The sequence below is a fragment of the Hyla sarda genome, chromosome 11, assembly GCF_029499605.1.
Source record: "Hyla sarda isolate aHylSar1 chromosome 11, aHylSar1.hap1, whole genome shotgun sequence".
NCBI lineage: Eukaryota > Metazoa > Chordata > Amphibia > Anura > Hylidae > Hyla > Hyla sarda.
In genome coordinates, this window is record NC_079199.1 from 103,400,835 (window position 1) to 103,425,576 (window position 24,742).

Below are 24,742 nucleotides of genomic sequence, written 5' to 3' on the forward strand. Positions count from 1 at the left end.
GTTTGTAAAGGAAGAGTGGTCCAACATTCCGGCTGAGAGGTGTAAGAAGCTTATTGGTGGTTATAGGAAGAGTGGTCCAACATTCCGGCTGAGAGGTGTAAGAAGCTTATTGGTGGTTATAGGAAGAGTGGTCCAACATCCCGGCTGAGAGGTGTAAGAAGCTTATTGGTGGTTATAGGAAGAGTGGTCCAACATTCCAGCTGAGAGGTGTAAGAAGCTTATTGGTGGTTATAGGAAGAGTGGTCCAACATCCCGGCTGAGAGGTGTAAGAAGCTTATTGATGGTTATTGGAAGACACTGATTTCAGTTATTTTTTCCAAAGGGTGTGCAACCAAATATTAAGTTAAAGGGGCCAATAATTTTGTCCAGACCATTTTTGGAGTTTGGTGACATTATGTCCAATTTGCTTTTTTTCCTCCTTTTTTGGTTTAGTTCCAATACACACAAAGGGAATAAACATGTGTATAGCAAAACCTGTGTTACTGCAATCCTTTCCTGGGAGGAATACTTCAGTTTAGGGGTGCCAACTACACTTACAGCAGTGACTGTATGCTGGAGAGTCATGTGACTGGTACTGGCGGCGCTTCTTATAACCGTCCCAGAGCGTTATAACAGGAGAGACCAATACCAGTCACATCTTATAACAATGGCGGAGCGTTATAAATAGAATGACCGATACCAGTCACATGACAGTCCCGGAGCGTTATAACTGGAGAGACCGATACCAGTCACATCTTATAACAAGGACATGATACTAGTACCAGTCACAGTGCAGTGCAGCCTGTTCAGTCCAGTGCATATTCTCCAGCTTAGAAGAGTATATGCTGTGCTATGACTGCCAGACCAGTAAGTGAGGAAGTAACTGTGTGTGTACTTCTGCCAAACAACCCAGCAATAGTCCAGCCTGCTAAAATAGAGAGAATGAGATAGCGGCGCACCATGGAGTGGTATCCAAGACAGGGTCGATTTCTGCCACAGGCTGCATCGTAAAATTCCCCTACGACAGTATTTGCCAACCAAGGTGCCTCCGGCTGTTTTAAAACTACAACTCCCAGCATGCCCGGACAGCCTGTTCAGTCCAGTGCACATTCTCCAGCTTAGAAGAGTATATGCTGTGCTATGACTGCCAGACCAGTAAGTGAGGAAGTAACTGTGTGTGTGTACTTCTGCCAAACAACCCAGCAATAGTCCAGCCTGCTAAAATAGAGAGAATGAGATAGCGGTGCACCATGGAGCAGTTTCCACTACGACAGTATTTCCCAACCAAAGTGCCTCCAGCTGTTGCAAAACTACAGCTCCCAGCATGCCCGGACAGCCTGTTCAATCCAATGCATATTTTCCAGCTTAGAAGAGTATATGCTGTGCTATGACTGCCAGACCAGTAAGTGAGGAAGTAACTGTGTGTGTACTTCTGCCAAACAACCCAGCAATAGTCCAGCCTGCTAAAATAGAGAGAATGAGATAGCGGTGCACCATGGAGCAGTATCCCCCCTACCAAAGTGCCTCCAGCTGTTGCAAAACTACAACATCCAGCATGCCCGGACAGCCTTTGGCTGTCCGGGCATGCTGGGAGTTGTAGTTTTGCAACAGCAGGAGACACACTGTTTGGAAAACACTGTTATAAGATGTGACTAGTATTGGCCTCTCCTGTTATAACACTCCGGGACTCATCCCATTGATGAACACTGCCTTTCTCTGGCTGATACCAGGGAGCAATAGCTCACATTACTTCCTCTGGCTGATATCGGGGCGGGATAGACCATTAAATAAAATAAAAAAAATTACTTTAAGCAAAATAACCCTGTCTACGTCTAAACCCCCAGACTACAATAATAATGAAAAAAAAAAAAAAAAAAATGGAATCATCTGCGATCACATGACGTCATGGCGGGTTCATACAGGGCGTCATACTAAAATATTCCCCGATCCCACGGATCCTAAAAACAACCCACGGCGGTCTCTGTACATTCCTGCTGTCCGTGTGCCGGCGGTCTGTGTAGAGCGCGGCTGATAATGCTTTGTAGGAGGAGTCACTCCAGGGGGAGGGGCCATAGAAGAAGTCCGTCCCCTCCCCCTTGACTCCCGCTCAGTCCAATGATATAATGTCCGGTCTGCATCCCGGTAAGGTGGGGGTGGAGTTCTGAGATCCGCCGTGTCCGTGACTTTCCCGTAACGTGCTGGTGGAGACGATGCTGCTGATCCGGCCGGCGCCGTTGCTCACCCCGTGGGATCCCGCCATCGCTTGGCTGAGGGGGCTCATGTAATGCGACGGAGGGGCCCGGTACTGGAAAAAGTGATTGAGGGCGTCCTGTTCATCCAGCGAAGTGATGACGGACGGGCTGTAATGCTGCGGGGAGAGAGGAAGTAGATTAGGGAGGGAAAACAGAAGATGGCTCGTATTTAAAGGGACAGTACACCTATAGTAGAGAAAAGGCTATGTGGGGGAGGGGCAAATCTAAGCTCCTCCTCCACTGGTCATATACAGCATTTTTTTTATTTATTTTTTTCGAATGATAAGTTAATCATGTGTCTGGCTCCTCTAATCCTGAGACCTGAGCCATTTTTTTTTACTTTAGGACAGTCTTTACCAACCCATGTGCCTCCAGCTGTTGCAAAACGGCATGCCCAGACATCCAAAGACTAGGTTTTGCAACAGCGGAAGCGATGTTTCCTAACCAACGTGCCTCCAGCTGTTGCAAAACTACAACTCTCAGCATGCCCGGACAGCCGTTGGCTGTCCGGGCACGCTGGGAGTTGTAGTTTTGCAACAGCTGGAGGCACGTTGGTTTAGGAAACACTACTTTAGGTTATGATAATGGAGTGAATACGTTGCAGATTTGTCATCCGCATTTGGCCAGTGGAATATCCACAGCGTTTTACAATAAAATGGAGAAAATTGTAACAAATCATTTACATGCCATCCAAAAGGATAGGGGATAAGATGTCAGATCGTGGGAGGGAGGGGGGGGGGTCCCCGGGATCTCGGCTGCAGCCCCCCCCCCCGCTATTATTACTGTACAGAGCAAACTCGCTCTGTGCGTAACGACCGGCGATACAGGGGCGGGAGCATCGTGACGTCATGGCTCCGCCCCCTTAATACAAGTCTATGGGGTTTGTGTTCTAGGTTTAGGTCGTCTCACCTGATTATCTGTCGTCTGAAGGAAGGAGAAGATATCGAGACCTGAGGAAAGGAAAAGAGCAGACTGAGATATACGTCATACACCGGGGGGGATATATATGTATAACACTGACATATACACCCCCTGGATATACACATCATACACCGAGGGGGGATATATATGTATAACACTATGACATACACCCCCTGGATATATACGTCATACACCGAGGGGGGATATATATATATGTATAACACTGACATATACACCCCTGGATATACACATATACATCATACACCGAGGGGGGATATATATGTATAACACTATGACATATACACCCTGGATATACAAATATACACCGAGGGGGGATATATATGTATAACACTATGACATATACACCCTGGATATACACATATACATCATACACCAAGGGGGGATATATATGTATAACACTATGACATATACACCCTGGATATACACATATACATCAAGGGGGAAAGATATACAAATTGCCAAAGGGAGAGTGTGTATAGTGTGTGTGTGTAGGTGTGTGTAGGTGTGTGTAGGTGTGTGTGTGTGCGTATGTGTAGTGTGCGTAGGTGTGTGCGTAGGTGTATGTGTGTAGGTGCGAGTGCGTAGGTGCGTGTGTGGGTGTAGGTGTGTGTGTGCGTGCGTGCGTGTAAGTGTGTGCAGGTGTGTGTGCGTATGTGTAGGTGTGTGTGTGTGTGCGTGCGTATGTGTAGGTGCGTGGGTGTGTGTCGGTGCGTGTGTGTATATAATTTTTTATTTTTTTTAGATTATACACAAACATTATGACATACATACCCCCTGGATATACATACACACATCAAGAGGATAGAATAAATAAATAAAACTACAACTCCCAGCATGTTGGACTATATAGTAGTATATAGTATAGGTCAGTGTTTCCCAACCAGGGGTGCCTCCAGCTGTTGCAAAACAACAACTCCCAACAGCTGGAGGCACCCTGGTTTGCAAACTACTTCCTGTCTTGTGTCTGACATCCTGTCTCTGCACAGCATATAGGATATGCTTAAACTGAATGCGTCCCCTTGATTGCTTTACTTAGATAAAAGATACTGAAATGTTTTCTTTATTTCTAATCTGTTTCTATTTTCCGACCGTATTTCTTTTTGTAGTCCATTATTATGGGGGCGGCCATCTTGCCCGAACAGTTTTATTTACAGCATTCAGTGATATGCTTTACTACATGGACCTAGACACAATGAAGACCCCATTCTTTGTATGTGGCAGCCTTGTGAGCAGCTCTCTGCAGAGGTTAGTCTACAAGGGAGGGGGAGGCTGAGCTCCTATTGTCTGATATACTGAAGTCAACTTTAACTACCGTATTTTTCGCCCCATAAAACGCAACTAGGTTTTAGAGGAGGAGAAGAAAAAAAAAAAAAAAATACATTCTGAACCAAACCCCCCTTGTGTCCAGCAGGACCCCCCCTTGTATTTGCTTACCGCTACTTATCACTACCCCTGCCCTGTTCTGCCGTCCGCATAACAGAGTCTATGAAGGAGCATGTGACACACACGTCACTCTGCTTCCTCCGTAGCGTTACGCTGGGCGCAGGGGAGGTGGTGGAGTGACGTGTGTGTCACATGCTCCTCCATAAGACTCCATTATGCGGACAGGAAAACGGCACAGGGGCAGTAAAGGGGATGGAAGAACGGGGCAGCGGCAGTAAAGGGGATGGAAGAACGGGGCAGCGGCAGTAAAGGGGATGGAAGAACGGGGCAGCGGCAGTAAAGGGGATGGAAGAACGGGGCAGCGGCAGTAAAGGGGATGGAAGAACGGGGCAGCGGCAGTAAAGTGGATGGAAGAACGGGGCAGCGGCAGTAAAGTGGATGGAAGAACGGGGCAGCGGCAGTAAAGGGGATGGAAGAACGGGGCAGCGGCAGTAAAGGGGATGGAAGAACAGGGCAGCGGCAGTAAAGGGGATGGAGAACGGGGCAGCGGCAGTAAAGGGGATGGAGTACAGGGCAGCGGCAGTAAAGGGGATGGAGAACAGGGCAGCGGCAGTAAAGGGGATGGAGAACAGGGCAGCGGCAGTAAAGGGGATGGAAGAACGGGGCAGCGGCAGTAAAGTGGATGGAAGAACGGGGCAGCGGCAGTAAAGGGGATGGAGAACAGGGCAGCGGCAGTAAAGGGGATGGAGAACGGGGCAGCGGCAGTAAAGGGGATGGAGAACAGGGCAGCGGCAGTAAAGGGGATGGAGAACAGGGCAGCGGCAGTAAAGGGGATGGAGAACAGGGCAGCGGCAGTAAAGGGGATGGAAGAACGGGGCAACGGCAGTAAAGTGGATGGAAGAAAGGGGCAGCGGCAGTAAAGGGGATGGAAGAACGGGGCAGGAGCAGTAAAGGGGATGGAGAACAGGGCAGCGGCAGTAAAGGGGATGGAAGAACGGGGCAGCGGCAGTAAAGGGGATGGAAGAATGGGGCAGCGGCAGTAAAGGGGATGGAAGAATGGGGCAGCGGCAGTAAAGGGGATGGAGAACGGGGCAGCGGGGTGAATCAGAGGCAGCGGGGTAGCGGAGCACTTCGCCGTACAGAGCCAGGAGCAGGTAAGCTTAGCGGCCTCCCCTCTGCAGCCTTCCCTGCACTTCGGCACAAACATTCGCTCCATAAGACGCACAGACATTTCCTTCCCACTTTTGGCGGAGAGAAAGTGCGTCTTATGGAGCGAAAAATACGGTAATGATAATGATACACAGATCAATTGGTGCTGCTGAAGTCATTGAGATTTAAATGTGTACATTAAAAGGTCTACATAGGACTGTGGGCCGGGATCAGGTGACTTGGGTGCCCATTTATTCCGGGTTCCCTGTGCCGTCTGACTGGATGAATTCTAAACACATGTGAGGTCTGGTCCTTCATTTTAGGTAGTCAGGGAAGGACTAAGTTGGAGGGAGGGCTCACCATAGTGCCTAGGCTGGTAATTGGGCCCCTATGGTAAGGTTCTGGAGCGGGGTGGTAACTCCGAGTGTCGTTTTTATATCAGAGTTCTGTGTCATGTGACTGCCCCTCACATTTACCTTGAAGGTCACTTGGTACCGGGAAAGTTCGGTGGTAGTCGGGTAGAGGAAGGCTGGACAGGTAGTCGCTGCCTATAGTCGCCATAGGGGGGCTTCTCAGAACAGAAGAGGTTTGATGGTCAACGCTGATCACCCTGAAACAGAAGGAGACATATGGTAAGACTCCGCCAGCGTGAGACGGGCACCCCCCCCCCCATAATGGTATAAGATATAGCCTATAGAAACCAGATTTTACCCCTTGGATCCCACAGTAGGTATGGTGGCTGAGGTGATGGAGCACGGTCTCTTGGGCGCAGGCTCGTCCTCCTCCGAGGAGCTGTCCAGGGTCAGGTCGATCACCTCCACCTTCTTCTTGGTCTCGGAGTTGTGCTTTAGGTCAGCGCTGAGGTTGTAGATTGTTCCTGCTGATACAAGGGAGAGATATGAAGACTAAGAAAGGAACGGGAGGAGGGCGACCACCAGATCAAGGCAAGAAGAGGAGGCAGAACAATAAAGAGGAGTGTGAGCGGTCATGGCGGCCATTGTGGGCCTTCAGCACTCACCATCTATCCCACCATACGAAGTGGGCTGCAGCAGGTCCTGCTTCTCTTTTTTGGGCTTCATCGGACTCCAGGATCCGTCCTCCGTGAACTGAATCTCATCACAATCTGTGCAGGAATTCAGGATTTCCATGAAGAGGCTGGAGGAGAAATGTCAGAAAGTACATCAGCGTCTATACCCAAAGCCGCCACTAGGGGGCCTCACCTGTATGCAACAGTTTACAACTCCCAGGGGGGCGGAGCAGCTTATTTGTGGTATATGCCCCTCTTAAATCAGAAACTTTAAAAAGGGGTACTCCACTGCCCCAGCGTTCGGAACATTCAGTTTCAAACGCTGGGTGCGGGCTTCGGGGGGTCGTGATGTCACTCCACGCCCCTCGTGACATCACGCCACGCCCCCTCAATGCAAGTCTATGGGAGGGGGCGTGGCGCAAGCCCCTCCCCCTCCCATAGACTTGCATTGAGGGGGCGTGGTGTAACATCACAAGAGGGCCCGCACCCAGCGTTCGGAACTAGCTGCTCTGTACGCTGGGGCAGTGGAGTACCCCTTTAAGATGTGGACAATCCTTAGAGAACAACGATCAGGTGAGCGGGGGGGGGGGATCGGACCTCTGGGAATCCTGAGAATGAAGGGGCCACAGCACAGGTCAAATGCTGCATCCCCCTGCAGTCCCTTTATTCACAGGACCAGACCCCTCCCCCCCCCCCCCCGCTTACATATCCTTCTGATTGATATAACATAGGAGTACCCCTTTAAAACAGGTACTCCGGTGAAAATTTTTATTTTTATTTTTTTTTTATCATCTGGTGCCAAAAAGTTAAACAGATTTGTAAATGACTTCTATTAAAAAAAAATCTTAATCCTTCCAGTACTTATTAGGTGCTGAATACTACAGAGGAAGTTCTTTTTCTTTTTGGATTTCTTTTCTGTCTGACTACGGTGCTTTCTGCTGACACCTCTGTCCATAGCAGCATGTGTTTGCAATGGGGATTTTCTCCTGTTCTGGACAGTACCTGACATGGACAGAGGTGTCAGCAGAGAGCACTGGGGGTCAGACAGAAAAGAAATCCAAAACAGAAAAGAATTTCCTCTGTAGTATACAGCCGCTAATAAGTACTGGAAGGATAAAGATTTTTTAACAGAAGTAATTTACAACTTTCTGGCACAAAAAAAAACAAAAAAAAACAAAAAAAAAAAAAAACACAAGGTTTTTTTTCTATAATAGGCCAATATCAGACTCACCCGTCTATGATGAGCATATCGTACGGCGCCTTCTTGTCGCACACCGGACACGTCCATGTGGGTTTTTTCTCGTTCATCTGCAGGTAGAGGGCGGCATCGAAGCACTGGAGGTGGGTGCAGGTGATGGCCCTACAGGGCACGGTCAGACGCATCTTTCCCAGCTGCGGAGAGGACAGAAGACGGTCAGTACGGGGGGAATACATCGTATTATATATGGACTCCCTGGTCGGACACTCACCGGACACATGAGGGACACCCGCAGGCTGGTTGTGGCGATCTCACTGTCCGGGTCGGCTGTCAGCTTCTCCTTTACTATTGGGGGTGGAAAGAATAAATAAGTGTAAGTGACCGAAGAGCAGACAAGATGTCACCAGTGAAGAGTCACAGAACCGGAGGACGGACTCACTCAGCGCTCGCGAATGGTCGGGGTTCCGGATGCCTTTTGCGCGCAGTTTCTGCAGTAAAGTGACCGACGTCAACTGCTTCACCAGGTACACCGACAGCGAGTAATTCTGAAGGGTAAAGGAAATAAAATAAGATGGCATATAAGTCACTACTTGGCCCCCTCCCCCAGCCAGAGACTATAAGGGGAGGCCGGAGCCCCCTCCTCCAGCCAGAGACTATAAGGGGAGGCCGGAGCCCCCTCCTCCAGCTACAACTATAAGGGGAGACCAGAGCCCCCTCCTTCAGCTACAACTATAAGGGGGGCCAGAGCCCCCTCCTCCAGCTACAACTATAAGGGGAGGCCGGAGCCCCCTCCTCCAGCTACAACTATAAGGGGAGGCCAGAGCCCCCTCCTCCAGCTACAACTATAAGGGGAGACCAGAGCCCCCTCCTCCAGCTACAACTATAAGGGGAGGCCAGAACCCCCTCCTCCAGCCGGGGACTATAAGGGGAGGCCGGAGCCCCCTCCTCCAGCTACAACTATAAGGGGAGGCCGGAGCCCCCTCCTCCAGCTACAACTATAAGGGGACACCAGAGCCCCCTCCTCCAGCTACAACTATAAGGGGACACCAAAGCCCCCTCCTCCAGCTAAACTATAAGGGGAGGCCGGAGCCCCCTCCTCCAGCTACAACTATAAGGGGAGGCCGAAGCCCCCTCCTCCAGCTCGATAAGGGGAGGCCGAAGCCCCCTCCTCCAGCTCGATAAGGGGAGGCCGAAGCCCCCTCCTCCAGCTCGATAAGGGGAAGACGCAGCTTTATCTTTAACGATTTTATAACATCCCAATCCCACAATGCATTGCACCACTCAGTGCTGTGTTGCTTAAGTTAACACTTACTCTGCCAAACTCTGAGGACCAGTTGACCACGATGTTGTTGGCCACGGTGGAGGAGAGCCGGATGAGCGGGGAGATGTTGATGGGTCTGCTCGGCCTCTTGGGTTCGGCTCCGTTCTTGGTGGGGGGTAAGTAGCCCTAAGGGTGGGAAAGCATTTGGTGAAAGTTACAGGGGCTGAGCTGTACATTTATATATATATATATACACACATCCACCCAGTATATACACATCCACCCAGTATAATACCGCCACCCTGTATAATACCGCCACCCTGTCATGTATCTGCAACTCTATATTCTAATTCCTCTACTAGATTATCAAGATCTCCGCTTGCTGTCAGTAAATAAAAAGTCTTCTTGCCAACATTTAAATAATACCCCATCCGGTCCCTAATGATTCCTAGAATGAAGGGTGCAGTACGGGCTGAAGAACAGGGGTCCCTACTGATTGATCCCTCCTCATGTACGGTGCCCGTGTCATCTGTCAGGAGCGGATTAGTTATCGGGGTCCGTGACTCCCGGTGACCCCCGGCCATAGGATATTATAGAAGGAGGTGACATGTTACTCACAGGCAATGGGCACAGCTTCCCGTTCACCTTCACAAAGAGGTTGGGGGGGAAGTAGTCCTCCTGCGGACAGCTGGTCTCACACAGACAGAACCTGGAAGAAGACGTCACAGCATAAGATGGCGGCATCATCCCGAGAGACATTACCACCCCCTCCCCCACCTCCTTACACAGCAGAGTCATCTACTCCCCCATATGACAGCCTGCCCCCCCCCCCAATATAATGACAGCGTGCCGCCCCCCCAATATAATGACAGCGTGCCCCCCCCCCAATATAATGACAGCGTGCCCCCCCCAATATAATGACAGCGTGCCCCCCCCAATATGACAGCGTGCCCCCCCCCCCAATATAATGACAGCGTGCCCCCCCCAATATAATGACAGCGTGCCCCCCCCCCCAATATAATAACAGCGTGCCCCCCCCCAATATAATGACAGCGTGCCCCCCCCAATATAATGACAGCGTGCCCCCCCCCCCAATATAATGACAGCGTGCCCCCCCCCCCAATATAATGACAGCGTGCCCCCCCCCCCTCCAACTAAGGGGGAGCCCTGCAGGGGGTGACAGACCATGTACCCACAAGCTAAGGGGGAGCCCTGCGGGGAAGGTGCACACAATGAGACCCGCACTCACCTCAGCTGAACCTGGACGGTGTAATCACATTTAGCACCGGGCAGAATTTCTCTGAAATACAGAAAACATCACAATCTAATAAAATCATAAGAAGAGAAGACAATTTCCCCCCCTGCAGAAACTTACAGACATGGTACAGCCCGGCTGTCATCAAACCATAACTCCCAGTATGAATGTGAACACACGCTGGGAGTTGTAGTGTTGTGGATGAGCTCATGTGGTGAGGTCTGCACCGGGTCCTGAGGGGTTAAAGTTATTGTGGGGCGACATGGAGGGCTCCAGCCACTTACCTGGAAGTCAGGATTTGGTGGACTTGTTGGGGCGTCAGTGCAAAGCTAAAGTGGGCCTCTTCAAAACGCTGCGTGTTTGTGGAAGCTGAAGGAAGACAAAGGGGAAGACGTCAGCAGCAAAGAACTGAGCGACTATAATGTACATCCACCCCCGCCTGCAGGGGGCGTGCTTTATGTATCGCTAAAGGTTGTCCGGGCATGCTGGGAGCTGTAGTTTTAAACAGCTGGAGGCACCCTGGTTGGGAAACACTGTTCTGGTAGGTTGTCTGGGCATGCTGGGCCATTGGCTGTTGCAAAACTACAACTCCCAGCATGCCCGGACAGCCAACGGCTGTCCGGGCCTGCTGGGAGTTGTAGTTTTGCAACAGCAGGAGGCACCCTGGTTGGGAAACAGGCTCGAGTAGTTGAAAAACTGCAATTGCCAGCATGCCTGAGGCTGTCCAGCATGCTGGGATCTGTATTTTTGCAACAGCTGGAGGCGCCCTGGTTGGGAAACACTGTTCTGGTACGTTGTCCGGGCATGCTAGGCCGTTGGCTGTTGCAAAACTACAACTCCCAGCATGCCCAGACAGCATGTATATCTACCCCCGCCTGCAGGGGGCGTGCTTTACGTATCTAGTTAGCTAAAGGTTGTCCGGGCATGCTGGGAGCTGTAGTTTTCAACAGCTGGAGGCGCCCTGGTTGGGAAACACTGTTCTGGTAGGTTGTCCGGGCATGCTAGGCCGTTGGCTGTTGCAAAACTACAACTCCCAGCATGCCCAGACAGCATGTACATCTACCCCCGCCTGCAGGGGGCGTGCTTTACGTATCCAGTTAGCTAAAGGTTGTCCGGCCATGCTGGGAGCTGTAGTTTTCAACAGCTGGAGGCGCCCTGGTTGGGAAACACTGTTCTGGTAGGTTGTCTGGGCATGCTAGGCCGTTGGCTGTTGCAAAACTACCACTCCCAGAATGCCTGGACAGCCGTTGGGAGTTGTAGTTTTGCAACAGCTGGAGGCACCCTGGTTGAGAAACAGGCTTGAGTAGTTGAAAAACTGCAATTGCCAGCATGCCTGAGGCTGTCCAGCATGCTGGGATCTGTAGTTTTGCAACAGCTGGAGGCACCCTGGTTGGGAAACCTTGTTCTAGTAGCTGTGACCAAGTCCATGGTGACACAGTCGGGTCTATAAAATCTCCAGCACCATCATTGCACGGGTGGTTGTTATTTACTTGTTATACAGATAGGGGGCAGCAGACTCACCCAGCGTGGTCGGTTTGATCAGTTCATCGTAAACGTCGTAGAATGGAAGCCTCTTCATCTTCACGTCCGGGTGGACCGGGTGTATGGGCGGGGACAGATGCTGAATGTCCGTCTCGTGTTTGGGGCCGAGCATGGGAAGAGGGGGCAGCACAGATGAAGGAAGCGCACTGGGCATGGCGCCACTGTCATACCCCAGGTGGCACACGGCTCCCTGAGAAAGCGCGTTGGCGTTCGGTATTGCCCCAGCCTGCATGTGCAGCATGGATAAGTCTGAGGAGTTGAGGACCTTGCGGGGGTATCGCCTTCGGTAGAGCTCCTTGATCTTCATCAGGAGGGTCAGGTTGCCGCCAGACTTGACCAGATGAAGCGCCTTGGAGAGAAGCTCGTGTTTACGTCCACACTTGTTCCTGCCGGCAAAACCCAGAAGAACTTGCAGCTCGGAGACTCTAAAGCTCATAACCATGTGCTGGGGAGAAAGAAGGAGAGGGAGACGTTACGAGGAGACAATACAAGACGGAACCACGTGGCCCTCAGGGGGACATCTACACACTACAAGACGGAACCACGTGGCCCTCAGGGGGACATCTACACACTACAAGACGGAACCACGTGGCCCTCAGGGGGACATCTACACACTACAAGACGGAACCACGTGGCCCTCAGGGGGGACATCTACACACTACAAGACGGAACCACGTGGCCCTCAGGGGGGACATCTACACACTACAAGACGGAACCACGTGGCCCTCAGGGGGGACATCTGCACACTACAAGACGGAACCACGTGGCCCTCAGGGGGACATCTGCACACTACAAGACGGAACCACGTGGCCCTCAGGGGGACATCTGCACACTACAAGACGGAACCACGTGGCCCTCAGGGGGACATCTACACACTACAAGACGGAACCACGTGGCCCTCAGGGGGACATCTACACACTACAAGACGGAACCACGTGGCCCTCAGGGGGACATCTACACACTACAAGACGGAACCACGTGGCCCTCAGGGGGACATCTACACACTACAAGACGGAACCACGTGGCCCTCAGGGGGACATCTACACACTACAAGACGGAACCACGTGGCCCTCAGGGGGACATCTACACACTACAAGACGGAACCACGTGGCCCTCAGGGGGACATCTACACACTACAAGACGGAACCACGTGGCCCTCAGGGGGACATCTACACACTACAAGACGGAACCACGTGGTCCTCAGGGGGACATCTACACAATACAAGACGGAACCACGTGGTCCTCAGGGGACATCTACACACTACAAGACGGAACCACGTGGTCCTCAGGGGGACATCTACACACTACAAGACGGAACCACGTGGTCCTCAGGGGACATCACACAATACAAGATGGAACCACGTGGCCCTCAGGGGGACATCTACACACTACAAGACGGAACCACGTGGTCCTCAGGGGACATCACACAATACAAGATGGAACCACACAATACAAGACGGAACCACGTGGTCCTCAGGGGACATCTACACAATACAAGACGGAACCACGTGGTCCTCAGGGGACATCTACACACTACAAGACGGAACCACGTGGTCCTCAGGGGACATCTACACTAAACCACCAGGGACAACATTATGGGGTGATGAGGCCTTACACAAATAACCTCCGACTCATAAGTCCACAATGACCACCTGACATAAGTCAGCAGTGGTCATGGTGGAGAATGACTCCACAGAACAGCTGTGTGGTCACCAAGATGATACCGGACGGCTGCCAACACATGGTCTTCAGAACTGCACCCAACATTCAAGAGGAAATGATGTGGCACAGGGGGTGACAAAGGGGGGGGAGGATGATGTGGCACAGGGGGGGGGGGGGGGGACACATAAGCCTGATTGTCCCCTATTGGGAGTGTTTTCTCCCCTATTGTGAGTGTCCCCATCCGCTATTAGGAATCCCCCATTCGGAGGCTGCAAATACATTAAGTTTTACGAGACTCTGCCGGGGAATTAAAGACTGTCTTCTATTGGGAGGTGTCTGCTAAGGGAGATGTTACTGTACTGCTGTGACCCCCACAAGTCCAGGACCGCACCCGGACACCCTCTGCTCACAGACCCACTTTTTGACCAATGGATACGTAACAATATTGGCCCCATGTGACCTACTACTGATGGTGCGACTACTGCTGAGGGGGCGACGACTACTACCGAGGGGGCGACTACTACTACCGAGGGTTGTTATTTCAGGGTCACATGACTGTGTGTGTAGTGGGGGTTGTTATTTCAGGGTCACATGACTGTGTGTGTGTAGTGGGGGTTGTTATTTCAGGGTCACATGACTGTGTGTGTGTAGTGGGGGGTTGTTATTTCAGGGTCACATGACTATGTGTGTGTGTAGTGGGGGTTGTTATTTTAGGGTCACATGACTTGATGTGTGCGTGTAGTGGGGGTTGTTATTTTAGGGTCACATGACTTGATGTGTGCGTGTAGTGGGGGTTGATACTTTAGGGTCACATGACTCGACATGTGATGACAATGGTTGTCACATGTTGTAACCACAGGATATTTCCCATAAAGCAGCCGCTCTGGCCGCGCAGTTGTTCTGTTTCAGTTCCTCATTGTTTTCAGGATCTCTGCTTGCTGTGAATGGAGACATTATTGTGTCAGAGAACGTGTCCTGACCAAAACCCGCTGACATATCAGGATAGGAACTGAGCTGGAATATATATCAGAGAGAAATATATATGTATGGGATATAGACACGGGAACGGCGTATACACCAGGGAGATAGGGGTACTGTCATGATAACACAGAAGTGATGGGGACCCCCTGTCATGATAACACAGCAGTGATGGGGACCCCCCTGTCACGATAACACCGCAGTGATGGGGACCCCCCTGTCACGATAACACCGCAGTGACGGGGACCCCCCTGTCACGACAACACAGCAGTGACGGGGACCCCCCCCTGTCACGATAACACAGCAGTGATGGGGACCCCCCCCTGTCACGATAACACAGCAGTGATGGGGACCCCCCGTCACGATAACACAGCAGTGACGGGGACCCCCCCTGTCACGATAACACAGCAGTGACGGGGACCCCCCCTGTCACGATAACACAGCAGTGACGGGGACCCCCCCTGTCACGATAACACAGCAGTGACGGGGACCCCCCCTGTCACGATAACACAGCAGTGATGGGGACCCCCTGTCACGATAACACAGCAGTGATGGGGACCCCCCTGTCACGATAACACTGCAGTGATGGGGATCCCCCTGTCACGATAACACAGCAGTGATGGGGGCCCCCCTGTCATGATAACACAGCAGTGATGGGATCCCCCTGTCATGATAACACAGCAGTGATGGGGACCCCCCTGTCATGATAACACAGCAGTGATGGGGACCCCCCTGTCATGATAACACAGCAGTGATGGGGACCCCCCTGTCATGATAACACAGCAGTGATGGGATCCCCCTGTCATGATAACACAGCAGTGATGGGGATCCCCCTGTCATGATAACACAGCAGTGATGGGGATCCCCCTGTCATGATAACACAGCAGTGATGGGGATCCCCCTGTCATGATAACACAGCAGTGATGGGGATCCCCCTGTCATGATAACACAGCAGTGATGGGGATCCCCCTGTCATGATAACACAACAGTGATGGGGATCCCCCTGTCATGATAACACAACAGTGATGGGGATCCCCCTGTCATGATAACACAGCAGTGATGGGGATCCCCCTGTCATGATAACACAGCAGTGATGGGGATCCCCCTGTCATGATAACACAGCAGTGATGGGGATCCCCCTGTCATGATAACACAGCAGTGATGGGGATCCCCCTGTCATGATAACACAGCAGTGATGGGGATCCCCCTGTCATGATAACACAGCAGTGATGGGGATCCCCCTGTCATGATAACACAGCAGTGATGGGGATCCCCCTGTCATGATAACACAGCAGTGATGGGGATCCCCCTGTCATGATAACACAGCAGTGATGGGGATCCCCCTGTCATGATAACACAGCAGTGATGGGGATCCCCCTGTCATGATAACACAGCAGTGATGGGGATCCCCCTGTCATGATAACACAGCAGTGATGGGGATCCCCCTGTCATGATAACACAGCTGTGATGGGGATCCCCCTGTCATGATAACACAGCAGTGATGGGGACCCCCCTGTCATGATAACACAGCAGTGATGGGGACCCCCCTGTCATGATAACACAGCAGTGATGGGGACCCCCCTGTCATGATAACACAGCAGTGATGGGGATCCCCCTGTCATGATAACACAGCAGTGATGGGGACCCCCCTGTCATGATAACACAGCAGTGATGGGGACCCCCCTGTCATGATAACACAGCAGTGATGGGGACCCCCGTCATGATAACACAGCAGTGATGGGGACCCCCCTGTCATGATAACACAGCAGTGATGGGGACCCCCCTGTCATGATAACACAGCAGTGATGGGGACCCCCCTGTCATGATAACACAGCAGTGATGGGGACCCCCGTCATGATAACACAGCAGTGATGGGGACCCCCCTGTCATGATAACACAGCAGTGATGGGGACCCCCCTGTCATGATAACACAGCAGTGATGGGGACCCCCCTGTCATGATAACACAGCAGTGATGGGGATCCCGTATATTTAAAGGAAGTGCAGTAGTTTATATTCACAGTGATTATTACAGGATGTAAGGAGACATAGAGCTGTATATCGGGACATAATAAAGGAGATAGATCTGTATATCGGGACATAACACCACAGGACCCGGCCGGCAGGCCGGCGACCAGACCCCCCCCCTCTCCCCCTCTTCCGCTAGGCCTCAGCTCCATCCCCGGCGTCTCCTAAATCACCTCCCGGCCTTCCCGTCACTACTCCCCGCAGGCGTCACGGCCGAGTCCCGCTGCTTCCCCCGGTCCCGGTACCTTCAGCTCCGCCAGTTCCGCCATCTTGAGACATGGCTCGGGAACTGCGGAGCGCCAGGGACCGTTGAGAAATGACCCTCCCGGCCGGGAGCGTGAGGGAGAGGCCGGGGAGGGGGCGAGACGGAGAGGCCTGAGCTGGCGGGACAGAGCGGAGCCGCCATTACTATCGTGACCGAAGGAACCCCGCCATTACTATCGTGACCAGAGGGACCCCGCCAGTACTATCATGATTTGTGGTGGGCGCAAAACTAACTTATTACTTTATCGTGAGATGACTGGGACCCCCTGTCATTCTAAAATCATCATGACAGGGGGACCCCAACATTATTAACTTATGAAAGGGTAGACCCCGCCATTCTTACCTTATCGTGACAGGGGGGACCCCGCCATTACTACCTTATCATGGCCCCCTTACCTTATCGTGACAGGGGGGACCCAACATTCTTACCTTATCCTGACAGGGGGATCCACTTTATCGTGACAAGGGGGACCCTCCATTCTTACCTTATCATGACAGGGTGTCCCCGCCACTCTTACCTTATTGTGACAGGGGGGGGGGGGGGGGGGGGGGCGCCATTCTTACCTTATCATGACTGGGGTACCCAACTACAATTACCTTATCTTGACAGGGGAGGACCCCGCCATTAATACCTTATTGTGACTGGGGTACCAAACCATTACCACCTTATCATGACAGGGAGGACCCAGCCATTACAGCTTTATCATGACTGCAGGGCTATTATTATAACCTTATTGTGACAGGGAGGACCCCACCATCACTATGTTATTATGATGGGGGACCCCACCTTTCCTACTCTATCCTTAAATGGGGGGGTACACTTCGCCATTACTACCTTATTGCGATACATGCAATCTTATACATTATCATGACAGGGAGTTCTCTACCATAATTACCCCATCAAGATGTGGGGGGAACCACCATTACGTTGTGGTGCTGCTATGTTATGGTAGGTTGGGCCCACCATTACATTATGGTGCCATTATGAGGAGGGGCCCACCATTACATTATGGTGCCATTATGAGGAGGGGCCCACCATTACATTATGGTGCCATTATGAGGAGGGGCCCACCATTACATTATGGTGCCATTATGAGGAGGGGCCCACCATTACATTATGGTGCCATTATGAGGAGGGGCCCACCATTACATTATGGTGCCATTATGAGGAGGGGCCCACCATTACGTTATGGCGCAGTTATGAGGATGGGCCCACCATTACATTATGGTGCCATTATGAGGATGGGCCCACCATTACGTTATGGCGCAGTTATGAGGAGGGGCCCACCATTACATTATGGTGCCATTATGAGGAGGGGCCCACCATTACATTATGGTGCCATTATGAGGAGGGGCCCACCATTACATTATGGTGCCATTATGAGGAGGGGCCCACCATTACATTATGGTGCCATTATGAGGAGGGGCCCACCATTACATTATGGTGCCATTATGAGGAGGGGCCCACCATTACATTATGGTGCCATTATGAGGAGGGGCCCACCATTACATTATGGTGCCATTATGAGGAGGGGCCCACCATTACATTATGGTGCCATTATGAGGAGGGGCCCACCATTACATTATGGTGCCATTATGAGGAGGGGCCCACCATTACATTATGGTGCCATTATGAGGAGGGGCCCACCATTACATTATGGTGCCATTATGAGGAGGGGCCCACCATTACATTATGGTGCCATTATGAGGAGGGGCCCACCATTACATTATGGTGCCATTATGAGGAGGGGCCCACCATTACATTATGGTGCCATTATGAGGAGGGGCCCACCATTACATTATGGTGCCATTATGAGGAGGGGCCCACCATTACATTATGGTGCCATTATGAGGAGGGGCCCACCATTACATTATGGTGCCATTATGAGGAGGGGCCCACCATTACATTATGGTGCCATTATGAGGAGGGGCCCACCATTACATTATGGTGCCATTATGAGGATGGGCCCACCATTACGTTATGGCGCAGTTATGCGGATGGGCCCACCACTGTTACCAATTCATGGGGAGGGGGCACCGTCATTTTAACAGTGGGAACCAGAATAGGCGGGTGCATTATTGCTACCTTAGCATGGGAGTAGATACCACACCAGTGCTATACTATTGTTACGTGAATAATAATGGGGGGCATCACCATTGCTTTACCATAATAATGTAAATATTATTGGGGGCCCTCATCATTGCTTCATTACCGGGGGGTTGGGGGGACTAATGTAAAAAGTATAAGAAGGGGCAGATCATTTTGTTCTTATACCACCACACCGGGGATTCTCACTAGTCTGGCATATAAGAGGGCGCTGTATATCTGAGTCCTGGAGGGTAATCACTGCTGGGTGACATGAGGACACGGGCAGCTGCTGGTTGACATGTAACAGGCGGGCACCAGGAGTCTGCGTCAACTACCAACGAGGAGCCGCCGCTGCCCCCCGGACACCATTAATCATTAATTCATTCTGATGAATGCCACGTGTAGACTGGGCACAATCCAAACACGGCCCGGCCACTGCCAATCCACCATGACCTTGTGAACCAGTCGCTGCCATGTCAGGACTTAAAATGTCCTAAATCCACCAAAAACTTTCCTACCTCCCCCCCCTAGGAATACCCACGATACATAGCTGCATGATGCCACCCACCTGACTCCTGTCCAACTATGGAATTCCCCCTGCTGCCCTCACACCAGGGTGCCTCCAGCTGTTGCAAAACTACAACTTGCAGCATGCCCACACAGCCAAAGGCTGTCTAGGCATGCTGGGGATTGTAGTTCTGCAACAGCTGGAGGAACACCAGATGGGAAACACTGCTTTACACCACAACCCAAAGATCTAGAAATAAGCAACAATGTATCAGTTCCACCCAACTACTGTTATTTTATTTACATTAAATATTATTATTCCATTTTATTTATCTTTAAAATTCTGCTTATTATTATTACTACATTCTATTGTTTTTAAAATTCTTCCTATTATCCACTGTCTTACATTCTAACCAATATTATTATTCATTGTATCACATACTATAGTTTTTTTTATTCTAACCATAATTATACATTGCATCAAGTCTACTTAATTATTGTTATTAATTATTTTGTGTCACATTCTATAGTTCATTCTCTAAGTTCTACCCAGTATTTTTATACATTGTATCACATTTTATCTTTAAAACCTACTACTACTACTATTAATAATAATAATAATTATAAGAAATGATTTCTCTCAATACTACTACTAATAATAAATAATAATAATGTCACATTCTATCATTTCCACTCATACACTATCATTTTCTTTAAATTTCTACTTACTACTATACAGTATATCACATTCTATAGCAGTGGTCTTCAACCTGCGGACCTCCAGATGTTGCAAAACTACAACTCCCAGCATGCTGGGAGTTGTAGTTTTGCAACATCTGGAGGTCCGCAGGTTGGAGACCACTGTTCTATAGTTTTAAAATTTTACCCATTACTACTCTTACTCTGATACATAGTATCTGTTCTCCCCAATATTACTCTAATAATATATATCCTCCCCAATATTACTCTAATAATATATATCCTCCCCAATATTACTCTAATAATATATATCCTCCCCAATATTACTCTAATAATATATATCCTCCCCAATATTACTCTAATAATATATATCCTCCCCAATATTACTCTAATAATATATATCCTCCCCAATATTACTCTAATAATATATATCCTCCCCAATATTACTCTAATAATATATATCCTCCCCAATATTACTCTAATAATATATATCCTCCCCAATATTACTCTAATAATATATATCCTCCCCAATCTTACTCTAATAATATATATCCTCCCCAATCTTACTCTAATAATATATATCCTCCCCAATCTTACTCTGATATATATTCTCCCCAATATTACTCTAATAATATATATCCTCCCCAATATTACTCTAATAATATATATCCTCCCCAATATTACTCTAATAATATATATCCTCCCCAATATTACTCTAATAATATATATCCTCCCCAATCTTACTCTAATAATATATATCCTCCCCAATCTTACTCTAATAATATATATCCTCCCCAATCTTACTCTAATAATATATATCCTCCCCAATCTTACTCTGATATATATTCTCCCCAATATTACTCTGATAATATATATCCTCCCCAATATTACTCTAATAATATATATCCTCCCCAATATTACTCTAATAATATATATCCTCCCCAATCTTACTCTAATAATATATATCCTCCCCAATATTACTCTAATAATATATATCCTCCCCAATATTACTCTAATAATATATATCCTCCCCAATATTACTCTAATAATATATATCCTCCCCAATATTACTCTAATAATATATATCCTCCCCAATATTACTCTAATAATATATATCCTCCCCAATATTACTCTAATAATATATATCCTCCCCAATATTACTCTAATAATATATATCCTCCCCAATATTACTCTAATAATATATATCCTCCCCAATATTACTCTAATAATATATATCCTCCCCAATCTTACTCTAATAATATATATCCTCCCCAATATTACTCTAATAATATATATCCTCCCCAATCTTACTCTAATAATATATATCCTCCCCAATATTACTCTAATAATATATATCCTCCCCAATATTACTCTAATAATATATATCCTCCCCAATATTACTCTAATAATATATATCCTCCCCAATCTTACTCTGATAATATATATCCTCCCCAATATTACTCTGATATATATTCTCCCCAATATTACTCTGATAATATATATCCTCCCCAATATTACTCTAATAATATATATCCTCCCCAATATTACTCTAATAATATATATCCTCCCCAATATTACTCTGATATATATTCTCCCCAATATTACTCTGATATATAGTATCTATTATCCCCCCCCCAATATTCCTGATACATTGTATCTGTTCTCCCCAATATTACTCTGCTACATTGTATCTATTCCCCCCCTCCCCCCCCAATATTCCTCTGATACATTGTATACTTCTCCTCTTACAATGAAAACATCCAGATGTCATAATAATAATAATAATAATAAATCAGGACAGGGTGATAGATCTGTAGGATCGGCCTCTTAGGGACAAATCTCCCCCATAAAATCCTACAGGCGATGACCCCCCCCCCCCCCCCCCCACAATGTCTTCAGCCCACACCGGGGACAGGAGGGTTAACGCGGGCGGGAGAGGGTTAATCCGGTCCCCAGGAGGTGTCTGTCTTTGTTCAGACACGGAGCCTGCAAATCCGCCCGAAAATGTACAGATTTCCCCCAAATAAGAGCAGAGGGCCCCCCAATATGTGTCCCCATCCTCCAACATAGGGGGCGCTGCCTGCAGTTTACAGGGGCATTGTACTTACCCCGGGCAGGGGCAGCTGGGGGCTCTTCCTGCAACAACAACCCCCACCGGAAGGAAGCGCGCAGTCCTGGGGGGTGCAAACCCGGTGCCCCCCGGTCCTGTGAGCCCCTAAATCCCGCACAGAGGGGGGAGAGGAACCAGCAACATCCAAATCCGGAGCCCGCACGACTTTCACTTTATGGAGGGGACTCAGGAAATGCACAGGGCGGCCGGCTCAGCAGCGCCCCCAGCGGACACCGGCGGAACTGACGGCTCATTCACCCTGAGCGAAGAGCTGACAATCTCCTCAGAAACACAGGATCTCCATGGAAATATCACGTGGTCACGGATTCCTTTTTAAAGGGGTACTCCAGTGGTAAACATTTTTTTATTTAAATTTTTTTTTTTTTTTTTAAATCAACTGGTGCCAGAAAGTTAAACAGATTTGTAAATGACTTCTATAAAAAAAAAAATCATTAGTTCCTGATACGGGCATCAGGTGTCAGCAGAGAGCACTGTGGGCAAGACAAAAAAGAAATTCAAAAAGAACAGAATTTCCTCTGTAGCATACAGCAGCTAAAAGGTACTGGAAGGGTAAAGATTTTTTTAATAGAAGTCATTTACAAATCTGTTTAACTTTCTGGCACCGGTTCATTTAAAAAAAAAATGTTTTTCACTGGAGTACCCCTTTAAGGCCAGTATAAAATAGAGATTGGGGGGGGGTGGGGCCTCGCACTATATAGATGTATAAAGTGATATATATATATATATATATATATATATATATATATATATATATATATCTCGGTGCTTGTGTTGCACATAACCCCTTACAATATTAATTGGTTCCAGGACGACCATTGTATGTTGAAACCATTGTATGCTGAGACCATAACTCTATGGAAACCTGGTAATTGGTTCTAAAGGCACCAAAATGTCATCCAAAAATAGGAAAAAGTGAGGATTAAAGAAAAATAAGTAGATAACTAATATAGATAAAGCAAATCCTTACATATAAAAGTTAGAAATATCTGCTGGGAGCTGGAAATCACTGTCTATGTCAGTGTTTCCCAACCAGGGTGCCTCCAGCTGTTGCAAAACTACAACTCCCAGCATGCCCGGACAGCCAAAGGCTGTCCGGGCATGCTGGGAGTTGTAGTTTTGCAACAGCTGGGGGCACTCTGCTTGGGAGACACTGGTCTATGTAGAGGACAGGAGCTTCTTCAGGGTCTTGTACAGTACACAGTGTCCTAAAAAAAAGTAATGGAGCCGCCCTCACCTGGTGTCCAAAGGAGCAGCTAACCCTGGTACAGGTAAAGAGTACAGAACATGTAATACCTCCCTGTACTGTAGGGGGCGCTACCAGACACCAGTCAGTGCATACACTTCAGTAATACAGGTAAAGAGTACAGAACATGTAATACCTCCCTGTACTGTAGGGGGCGCTACCAGACACCAGTCAGTGCATGCACTTCAGTAATACAGGTAAAGAGTACAGAACATGTAATACCTCCCTGTACTGTAGGGGGTGCTACCAGACACCAGTCAGTGCATACACTTCAGTAATACAGGTAAAGAATACAGAACATGTAATACCTCCCTGTACTGTTGGGGGCGCTACCAGACAACAGTCAGTGCATACACTTCAGTAATACAGGTAAAGAGTACAGAACATGTAATACCTCCCTGTACTGTAGGGGGCGCTACCAGACACCAGTCAGTGCATACACTTCAGTAATACAGGTAAAGAATACAGAACATGTAATACCTCCCTGTACTGTAGGGGGCGCTACCAGACACCAGTCAGTGCATCCACTTCAGTAATACAGTAAAGAGAGTAATACAGAATATGTAATATCTCCCTGTACTGTAGGGGGCGCTACCAGACACCAGTCAGTGCATGCACTTTAGTAATACAGGTAAAGAGTACAGTGCATGTAATGCCTCCCTGTACTGTAGGGGGCGCTACCAGACACCAGTCAGTGCATCCACTTCAGTAATACAGTAAAGAGAGTAATACAGAATATGTAATATCTCCCTGTACTGTAGGGGGCGCTACCAGACACCAGTCAGTGCATGCACTTCAGTAATACAGGTAAAGAATACAGAACATGTAATACCTCCCTGTACTGTAGGGAGCGCTACCAGACACCAGTCAGTGCATATACTTCAGTAATACAGGTAAAGAGTATAGAACATGTAATACCTCCCTGTACTGTAGGGGGCGCTACCAGACACCAGTCAGTGCATGCACTTTAGTAATACAGGTAAAGAGTACAGTGCATGTAATACCTCCCTGTACTGTAGGGGGCGCTACCAGACACCAGTCAGTGCATGCACTTCAGTAATACAGGTAAAGAATACAGAACATGTAATACCTCCCTGTACTGTAGGGGGCGCTACCAGACACCAGTCAGTGCATACACTTCAGTAATACAGGTAA

The 24,742-nt window shown here is 49.0% G+C and overlaps 1 protein-coding gene across 4 annotated transcripts; it reads right to left on the minus strand.

The window, feature by feature from the left end:
- Positions 1-1,781: 1,781 nt before the first annotated feature.
- PIAS3 (protein inhibitor of activated STAT 3) lies at positions 1,782-22,499 on the minus strand. 4 transcript variants are annotated; one of them, XM_056545840.1, is made up of 14 exons: positions 22,322-22,499; positions 11,968-12,433; positions 10,731-10,815; positions 10,441-10,491; positions 9,810-9,900; positions 9,243-9,377; positions 8,370-8,475; positions 8,202-8,275; positions 7,964-8,124; positions 6,724-6,860; positions 6,417-6,585; positions 6,182-6,315; positions 3,141-3,181; positions 1,782-2,347 (listed from the first exon to the last, which is right to left on the minus strand). In XM_056545840.1, exons 2-14 carry the CDS (start codon positions 12,428-12,430, stop codon positions 2,087-2,089), a joined length of 1,908 nt encoding a protein of 635 aa, XP_056401815.1. In that variant the 5' UTR covers positions 12,431-12,433; positions 22,322-22,499; the 3' UTR covers positions 1,782-2,086. The 4 variants fall into 4 exon arrangements, with proteins under 4 accessions (XP_056401815.1, XP_056401813.1, XP_056401812.1 ...); XM_056545838.1 differs by lacking the exon at positions 22,322-22,499 and adding an exon at positions 16,900-17,055 and having other exon boundaries at positions 6,417-6,582; XM_056545837.1 differs by lacking the exon at positions 22,322-22,499 and adding an exon at positions 16,900-17,055.
- Positions 22,500-24,742: the final 2,243 nt, after the last annotated feature.